Raw genomic sequence first — 9,861 nt, 5'->3', positions numbered from 1 at the left:
CATTTGTATAGTACCTATTATGTGCCAGGCACTGTGTTATGAACTTTTTACCAATATTATCTCATTTGATCCTTACAATAATCATGGGAGGTAGGTGCTATTATTATCCCCATTTTACAGTTGAGGAAACTGAGGCGAATAGAAGTTAAATGACTTGTCCAGGGTCATACAACTAGTAAGCATCTGAGGCCAAATATGAACTCTGGTCTTCCTAACTCCAGCCTCAGTGCTCTATTCATTGTACCACCTAGCTGCCATGCTTGGCCTGTGAATATCCTCTTTGATAAATTAATGTCCTTCACTGTCTGGCTCCAAACTGCCCATACTCATTTCAAATTACTCTCCTTCATGTTTCTACGTTCCATTTAAGTCACCTACTTGAATCAATCAATCAATAAGCATTTATTAAGCACCTACTAACTACCAGTCATTGTACTAAGCTGTGAGAATACAAAAAGAGACAAAAACCAGTCCCTGCCCTCAAGGAGCTGACAATCTAATGGGGGATTACTTGCTGTTTCCTTTCCACAACATTCTATCTCTTGTTGTTCATTTGTTTTCAGTCATGTCCAACTTTTTGTGACCCCTTTTGGGATTTTCTTAGCAAAGACATTGGAGTAGTTTGCCATTTCTTTCTTCAGCTCATTTTTACAGATGAGGAACTGAGGTAAACAGAGTTAAGTGACTTGCCCACGGTCACACAGCTAGGAAGTCTCTGAGGCCATATTTGAACTCAGTTCTTCCTGACTCCAGGTTTGGCTCTCTATCCATTATGCCACCTCCATACCTTTTCATAGTCTGTCCTCTATACCTGATTTGTATCGCCCCCCATCACCTGTTAGAATCCCTAGCTTCATTCAATGTGACCATGTGCCACCTCCTTTGGGAAGGTTTTCCTGACCCTGATGGCCATTGGCATTCTGTTCTTCTTCAAATTATTGTGTATAGGCTTATCTGAGTTCTTGTCCTATTTTCTACCTGAGTTTTTATCCTATTCTCCAAATAGAATATAAGCCCCTCAAGGGCAGGGCCTGAACTTTTGGGTGTCCTCATAGCCCCAAAGTCTAGTACAGGATGTTGCACCTAGTAGGTACTTAATGAATGTTAGCTGGCTTTGATCAATTATTGTAACCTATACTGCTCTGGTATTGGGACTCTATCTTGCTTCTAATTCTTCTTTTTCAAAGAAATACACAGAAAATTCTGAAATTAAGTGCTTAAGAAATCAAGTTTATTTGGAAATTCATAAAGAAACCCGAAGCCTTGACAAAAGCATTCAGGACAGGAAAGGCAACCCAAGCAGCAAATTGACAAAGAAAACATGATCTAAAATCTCAGGAATTCCAACAATATTTGGGTACAACCTATCAGTGCAATAGCTTATCATTCACATTTCTCCAAGTTGCCAAAGGAGGCATCTTGTTTTCCTTTTTGTTGATGGTAAAAGTGTTCTTAGCCACATCTGGCATCCCAACATCAGTTGAAACTCGTTGGGGCTACTGAAGCAGATCAATACAGGACAGACAGCTTGTAGATGTTGTCAGGCTCTGGGCAAAGATAGTCATCACTCAGCAGCTCTGGGGGATGCAGGGATCATAGGGGCAGGGCTGGGTGTATGTGGTCAGGTCCAGATTCTCCAGGCTTGGGATGGGCTGGGCAGAATTGAGCAGGAAGCATGTGGGCACACAGGGCTGAGGGATGTGGCAGGGGGGTGGGCAGGTGTCACAGCAGATGGGCTCCAGCAGCCAAGTGGTGTGTGGGCAGGTGCTGGGGAGGCAGACTCCGCATCGGCAGCACTTGTCAGAAGAGCAGATGGTGGTGGCGGGTCCAGTGGGGACACTGCAGCAGCAATCATGGTAGCGAGACATGGTGTAGAGAGTATGTTTCCCTGCTTAGTTGGAAAGAAAGATGTTATTTTTGATGATTTGAATGTCTTCTCTCTTATATACTCTCCCCCAGTGGGTGTTGACCTAGGGGACTTCCTGTCCCCAATTTTCCGTCTATGTCATCTTCTTTCTATGAGATCCTCTAATCAGTTTGGTATTTAGTTATCCATGAAGATTTCTGAGCCTTATTAAGTTACTCATATTTGCTTTGCGATACTCAGATTCATTGTCCAGGAAGTTTGCCTATGGAGCTCGTCTTCAAAGTGACCCATCATCACAGCCCTCATCACCAATGATTGGTCATTGGTTGAGGTGACAATTCAGCAAAGTCTATGAGACTAAATAATTTTTTTTGTCTTTTCCTCTTGGTTCTATACATGATCTGTGGCTGGTGAGACCATAACCATTAATAAAATAAGGATCCCAGATGATTCATTCTCCTCACGTGTTGCTTTTGCCTATTGAGGGATGTAGCTACAACAGCAACAATAATAGCTAGTACTTATGTAGTGCTTTAAAATTTGCAAAGTGCTTGACATGTGTTTTCTCATCTGAATGCATCAAAGATATGAAGAAATTTCTAGAGCCTTGCTGCTTGAAAAGTATATCCTTCCCTACTCTAGTAGACATACCTGGCAACATGATGTAAATTTCCTGTAGACCAGGTTAAAGTTGACTGCCCCGGTTGTGCTTTGAGAAGCACTATCTGACCATTCAAGCTCTACAAAAGGGAAATGGGTTGCTGAGTCTCAGAACTTAAGGCTCTGACTTCGAACAACCCTCATCTCAGTTAGCTGAGCTTTTGAATGATTTTGCTTGGACCCAGTCTTCCATGTGATTTCCCATCCACCACTTCCAAACCATCTCATCTATACTCTATCCATTATCCCCTTCTGCCCACCACCAGAACATTGAACTCTCATCCTGAAACAATCCTGAACTCTGTTAGATGAGCATTCAGCTTATCTTTCCTGGAATTATAATATTTCTCATTTCCTGGCCACCATTTCCAAATGTCCCTTTTCAGCTCCTCCTTTATGTATTTTCTCTCTCCTACTAGAATGTCATGGGCTGCTAGGTGGTACAATGTATAGAGTGCTGGGACTGGAGTTAGAAAGGCTCATTTTCCTGAGTTCAAATCTGGCCTCAGACACTTAGTAACTGCGTGACCCTGGGCAAGTCACTTAACCCTGTTTGCCTCAGTTTCCTCATTTGTAATATGAGCTGGAGAAGGAAATGACAAACCACTCCAGTATCTATGACCACAAAAGGGGTCATGAAGAGTAGACATGACTGAAAAATGACTGAACAATAGCAAAAAACTAGAATGTAAGCTGCTTGAGGGCAGGGATTATCTTGCTTTTTGTATTTGTATCCCTTAGCACAGTATCTGACATACAGTAAGTGGTAATAAACGCTGCTGTCCATCTCTGCCCCTCTCTGTCTCTGTCCCTTTGTCTCTATCTTTTTCCTTTTCTTCTCCTCATTGAATGATTACTTATTGGGTATGTTGTCAAAGGAAGTGTTTGTTCCCCTCTGGCATGGGCTGGACTAGATGGCCACTGGGGAGCCTTCTGACAGACACTTTGTGATTCTGAGGCCATATGTCAATTCATAGCAAAGTTTAAGAGCGTCCCCAAAATGCCTAGTCCTGTGGGGACTGACAGGGTCCTTACTCTTAGTAAGTAAAGAGATGAGACATAAGCACACTAAAAAGAGGAGTCTGGATTTAGAGCTAGAAGAAGCCTGAGAGGTCACCTAGTGCAAGCCTTTCATTTCAGAGACATAGAAGTGAAGTGACTTGCCTAAAGTCACACAAAGAGTAAATTATGGAGCCAAGGTGTGAAGTCAACTCTCCTGTCTCTAAATACAATGCACTTAAGTTGTTTTTTTTTTAACATTTTGATTTAAAGTTTTGAGTTCCAAATTCTGTCCCTTCCTCCCTCCTTCCCTCCCTGAGATGGTAAGCAATCAGATTCAGATTATACATGTACAATCATGTAAAACATTTCCATATTAGTCATTTTGTACAAGAAGATTCCAATAAAAGAAAAAAAGGGAAAAATAGCACACTTGAGTCTGTATTCAATCAATAGCAGTTTTTTCTCTGGAGGTGGATGGTATGCTTCAGCATCAGGTCTTTGGGATTCTCTTGGATCCCATTTGGTGCATATATGTTTAATATTGATTTGACTTCATTATCTATGGTACCTTTCAGCAAGATACAGTTTCCTTCTTTATCTCTTTTTAGTTAGATCTGTTTTTGCTTTTGCTTTGTCTGAGATCATGATTGCTACCTCTGCTTTCTTTGCTTCAGCTGAAGCACAATCGATTCTCTCCAGCCCCTTACCTTTACCCTGTGTGTATCTCTCTGCTAATACAATGCACTTTTTTTTTTGAGGCAATCAGGGTTAAGTGACTTGCCCAGGGTCACACAGCTAGGAAGTGTCAAGTGTCTGAGGCCGGATTTGAACTCAGGTCCTCCTGACTCCAGGGCCAGTGCTCTGTCCACTGCGTCACCTAGCATTCCCTACGATGCACTTTTGACAACACTTCTCATGCTTTTAGCATAGTGATGATCCTTTTTAAAATATACAGTTTACATAAAAGGAAAGAGGTCTTCATTTACTGGGGTATATTGTAGGGGAAGGGGTGCTGGACTTTACTGAATGACTATATGGTGTTTTATCAATATTTTAATCTTCCCCACAGTAACTATTGTTCCTTTGAGCTGAGTTTTAGATTGTATACCTCAGATGCAGATTTGAATCTTGGTTCAGTCACTCACCAGATGTGTGACCTTGAGAAAGTTGTTTTTATTCCTCAGGCCTCAGTTTCTTCATCTGTAAAATGAGAGAGTTGGACTTGATGATTTTTGAAGTCCCTTCCAGCTCTGATGTTCTGTAGTTCTGTGATTTTTAGGACAATTCACTTAAAAAAAAGCATCTGGAAACACTGGATCAAGGTATAAATGACAAGAATCCTGTTTACTATGACTCCAAACTATGGATTCCAGATGGAACATAGAAAAGATGTGAGTCAGTGAGAAGCATTGTAAACTATGGCATATTCCTCTTTGTGCCTTTACTGTCCAGTGCCCAAATGGTCAGTTGATACTTTCAGGCGTATATCTCCCCTATGACTATAGATTATAAATTCCTTGAGGCTAAATTAATTTCTAAATGCCCACAGTGCTACTGTACACATAGAAATACCTCAATAAAAATTAGTTGAATGATTTTTTTTTGTTAAAAATCTACCATTTATATAGTGCTTTAAGGTTTGCGAAGTGTTTTTCAAATATTGCCTTATTTGATCTCACAATGACCTTAGGAAATAGATGCTATTATTAACCCCATTTTACAGATGAGGAAACTGAGGCAGACAGAAGTTAAGTCGCTTGCCAAAGGTCACTCAGCTACAAGTATCTGAGGCCAGATTTGAACTCAGGTCTTTCTGATTCAAGGGTAACATTCTATCTACTATAACATATAGATGCCTCCTAGGTATTCCAAGGGTACCAACTGCTTGGTAGTAGTTTTATGAGAACTCAGGGGAAATAAAATAATCTAACCTGATCACATGCAAATAGAAAAGGTGACTGAATCAGTTGTGAAGAGATTACTGTCCTTAACTTTAAGAATATCACCAACAGTCTCAAGTAATTTTTTATTTTAAAAAAATCATTAGTATAGTTAGGATGTTACAGATTTAAATATTTCTATTTATCATTTCTTGATACAGAGCATTTAAAATCAAAATTGAAAATTAGGGATTAAAATGGAAAATGTATGATTTCCAAAAAATTCCTTCCCTTCTTCTTTCTCTCCTCTATTCCTTCCTCTCTCCCTCTCTCCTTTCTCCCCACTTCCTCCTTTTCTTCCCTCTTTCCTCTCTTCCCTCTCTCCCTTTTTGTTCCTTTGTTCCTTCCTTTCTTCCTTTCTTCTCTCTCTCTCTCCTTCCTTTCTTCTTTTTTCTTCCTTCTTTCCCTCCTTCCTTTATTTCTTTCCTCTTTTCCTTCCTTTCTTAATTCCTTCCTTCCCTTCTCCTCTCTTTTAAAATATTTAATTATGCTTTTCTTCCTTACACTGTTATCACTTCCCTTTGAATGGAAAAGTTGAGATGTCTACCTAGCAAGTTAAGGATAACCAATTAATAGCTTGTATACTCCATTGGGATCCTCATGATGTCAGAAGACCTGAAGAAAGGCCCCTAGTAGTGGTGAACTTATGGGAGAACATGGACAAGAGATACACAAGATTCATTATTGGAGGAAATACCTACATTAATGAGATTATACATTCATTACAATTTTAGACTAACTTACAAATAACTCTCTTCCTCTACTTCCCTTCCCAATAGAACTGCCACACTTTTAACAAAGTATTGTTAAGCAAAATAAACCAAAACATTGGCTCTTAGACAATGTATGACTCATTCTGCACCTGTAGTTCATCACCTCTTGGCTGAGGAGAGGAAGGCATGCTTCACCTTTAGTCCTCTGGAGTTCTGATGAGACAATGATTTCTTCTGCAAATAATTCAGTTCACAGGAGATCATTCTCCTTGTGTTTCTTCTTTTGTAAAGTTTGATTGATATGATCAAAATAATCTCTCCTCTGAGTGATAGGAAGTTCTCCAGATTTTTAATGATGGAAGTAACTTAGTTGTTAGAGTTGGTAGGAAAAATGAACATTAAAAGCTGAGACTGAAAAGTTATACATAGTGATGTTGGACTTACAATTTTAAATAATTTAAAATTTTGAAACAACATATTTTGAAGGTAATTTTCTTCAGATTTCCAATTCTGAAAGGTGTTAAAGAGTTGCTTTAAGCTGCAAGATTTCTACTGATGTCATCAGAAAGTGTAATTCTGCTGAGTATATTTATGGAAGTATGATGCCCAGGTTAATAGGCTTTGGATAATTACAGCTTGGAATGATGAGGCAACACATAGTTTGGGAGGCATGGGTGTTTATTTGCTTTTTAAATATGGGAGGGCTTAGTGATATTTTCTGTTTTTTAATTTTATTTTTTCAATAAAGCATTTATCTTTTCTTCTTCCCACCTCACCCCTACCCCCCAAAAGAAAAAAAATCGGTGTAACAACAATATTCTTAGTGATACTTTCCATTTTTCTTTTCAGGTATTTTAAAGCATGTTCAGAAAACTTTTCATAGACTTTAATGTCCAAGTACTGAGTGGTTTCTTTGAGGAGATTCAATGATTGCTAAATTGCTCTTAGCACATGCCAAGGGTCCCCAGAGTCATGTTGGTAAGCTGACAAAGGCCATAGTATCTTTTAAAAAAACCATAGCTACCTAGCAGCAAGATGGTTCACACGCACAGGGCTGAATGCATGTGGTCACTGAAATGCCACACAGGTTGGGGGTGGATTGGCAGGAGTTGAGCAGCCAGCATGTTGGCACATAGGCATCAGGCACACAACAGGGGGGAGGGCAGCAGTCGCAGCAGATGGGCTGAAGAAGGCTGATCTCATGGGGGCAGGTGCTGGGCAGGCAGACTCCGCACTGGCAGCATTTGTCGGAGGAGCAGATGGTGGTGGCTGGATCCGTGGGAATGCCACAGCAGCAACCCTGGAGGCAGGTTCCATTACAAGACATGGTGTCAGGAGTTGGAGCTTCTCTTTGGTGGCAAAGGAAAATGATGGTGAGGGAGTAGGGTCAGCAAGCTTGGACAGGTGCTCCTGAGTCGAAGTGGCCTCCAGGTCTTTTATATACCTTCCACCCCCACTGAGCGTTTCCTCAAAACTTAAGGATTCTTCCCTGTTGTTGTTTGTATCTTTTCCCACGTACATAACTTGTTAGTTTATTTTTTTTCTAGGAGGGTTAAAAGTAGGGGCCTGTTGCTACAAGTAGGACCCAGTACAATATAATAGATGGGGCACAAGGTTTAGGAAGTGGAATCAACCCTGATTTTATACACTGTGAGTGAGCTAAGTGAATTTGAACTTTCCGCTTTACTTCTCTCTCATCTGTAGTATGTGAAGTGCAAACCCATTTTATAGATGGGGAAACTAAGGCCTTGAGAGATTAATGTCTAGCTTAGGGTTACACAGGTTGAGGTTGGACCATATTAGAAGTTTTTAACCTGAGGTCCATGAAATTCCCAGAGGTCTATGGATAGATTGTGAACTTGGATGAGAAAAAAAAATACATCTTTTTGTTATAATTGTTTTTCTTTGTAATACTATGTATCTTATACCTTTAAAATTATTCTGAGAAGAACTCCTAAGGTTTCACAGACTACCAAAGGGGTCATAACACCAAAAAGATTAGGAACCTCTGAGACTATATCATCTCTAAGGTACCTCCTAGCTCTGACGTCACATTAGGAGGGATAATGACCCCCGATGTCAGTTTCCTCACCCAGAAGTAGAGAGGGTTGGACAACATAGTCTCCAAAGACTCTTAGAACTTTAAAATCCTGTAACTGGAATATTTCTATGAAAAAATACTTTTCTGGTTAAAAAAAAATTGTTCAGGTGAGCATATCTGTGATTTCATTGGTATCTAGAAGCCAGGTGTCTGGACTCCTAGCCCAGTGAATGATTGAACAAAAGCATTGAATAGGTGATAACTATGTGGCAAACACTATAGTAAGCCCTAGGAAAACAACGTGAAAAGTGAGACAGTCTCTTCTCTTCAAAAGCTCACATTCTAACTATTAAGTGACAGATGAGTTTTAGGGAGTTACCTAGAAACTTAGAGTCAGGAAAACCTGAATTCAAATCCAGCCTCGAACACTTACTAGTTATGTGACAATGGGCCAGTCACTTAATCCTGTTTGCTTCAGTTTCCTCATCTGTCAAATGAGCTGGAGAAGGAAATGACAAACCATTCCAGTATCTTTGCCAAGAAAACCCCAAATGGGGTCATGAAGGGTCGGACATGACTGAAACTACTGAACAGTAGCAGTCACTGTGGTAACCACGGCAATGGTCCTCTCTCACAAATTGAATTCTAGAGAGGGCATGGTGCAGGATTCCTCACTTTTTGCCCAGGCCTTGTCACTTATTTGTTCTGTGACCTTGGAAATGGCTTGTCTGTCTTGTCTCTAGCTTCCCCCACTGGAGAAGGAGAGGGCTGGAGAATGTCACCTGATCTCTGACAGTTTTTCATAGACAGGACAGGTAAGGCCCTAGGTCATTCTCTAATACCCTGAGTTACAGAGAAGTTGTTAATATGCTTCGGTGGAGGAGTGTTTGTACACTAGGGAGATCCCCCACGCTGACGAGATCATCAGCCCAGACCAAAACAAAAATCGTTTTCGTAATCCACCCTCATAAAACTACTTCAAGTGAAGATGTAGGAGAGTAACAAATACTCTAGAACATCTTGAGAAAATGGAAGTTGGGAAAGAACTTTAGTCCTCATAGTTTCATCATTCTGCAACTAGCTTTGATATGAAAAGAAACATGCGGATGGCATCACCTTATGCCTTAATTAAATAGGAAATATTTAAAAACTTTTTAATGAAGAAACTAAGTCTTGGTGTTTCAGAAATTTCTGGGTTTTTCTTCCCTTTAAAAATCTGTTTTGCTTATTGCATATACTGTCAGGCTCCATTGACAAATGTGCTAGTTTTACCAAATTCCTCTAATTTTTTTTTTTAAAGATTATTTGTTTATAGGGGATGGATCTCTGGGTAGCAAAGTGAGGAGGGATGCTTTTGGGGAAAAAAAGATGATGTAAGAACCAAAGTTATCAATACAATTTGTGAATTAAAAAGAACCTTGTATTTCCATTTAATTTTTTTTAATCATTCCTGTCCTTTAGTTAATCTAGGTAACTCTGCATCAGGATCCTCAGTATTTATAGGGCCAATCAATTGCCCAGAATGGTCAATTCACTGTAATTAACACAAAGGACTAAACAAACAAACAAACCAAATTTCTTTTTTCATAATTGTAGTCAAAACAGAACCCTGATTCATAAATTTACAGATTTCCCTTT

The 9,861-nt window shown here is 39.9% G+C and overlaps 2 protein-coding genes across 2 annotated transcripts; both read right to left on the bottom strand.

Moving 5' to 3' along the window:
- Nucleotides 1-1,222: 1,222 nt before the first annotated feature.
- Nucleotides 1,223-1,901, bottom strand: LOC114051115 (keratin-associated protein 3-2-like). Its single transcript, XM_027873286.1, has one exon. The coding sequence runs from the start codon at nt 1,866-1,868 to the stop codon at nt 1,569-1,571; it is 300 nt and encodes a 99-aa protein (XP_027729087.1). The 5' UTR covers nt 1,869-1,901; the 3' UTR covers nt 1,223-1,568.
- A 5,305-nt stretch (nt 1,902-7,206) lies between these two features.
- Nucleotides 7,207-7,509, bottom strand: LOC114050893 (keratin-associated protein 3-1-like). Its single transcript, XM_027872941.1, has one exon. It carries the CDS (start codon nt 7,507-7,509, stop codon nt 7,207-7,209), a length of 303 nt encoding a protein of 100 aa, XP_027728742.1.
- Nucleotides 7,510-9,861: the final 2,352 nt, after the last annotated feature.

This window comes from Vombatus ursinus, unplaced genomic scaffold, assembly GCF_900497805.2.
Source record: "Vombatus ursinus unplaced genomic scaffold, bare-nosed wombat genome assembly UNPS02014801.1, whole genome shotgun sequence".
NCBI classification, from domain to species: Eukaryota; Metazoa; Chordata; class Mammalia; order Diprotodontia; family Vombatidae; genus Vombatus; species Vombatus ursinus.
This window is presented reverse-complemented; position numbering and strand designations above follow the sequence as displayed.

Coding starts and splice junctions, on each gene's coding strand:
- LOC114051115 (XM_027873286.1), bottom strand. CDS start 1,868: ATGTCTCGCTACCATGATTGCTGCTGCAGTGTCCCCACTGGACCCGCC.
- LOC114050893 (XM_027872941.1), bottom strand. CDS start 7,509: ATGTCTTGTAATGGAACCTGCCTCCAGGGTTGCTGCTGTGGCATTCCC.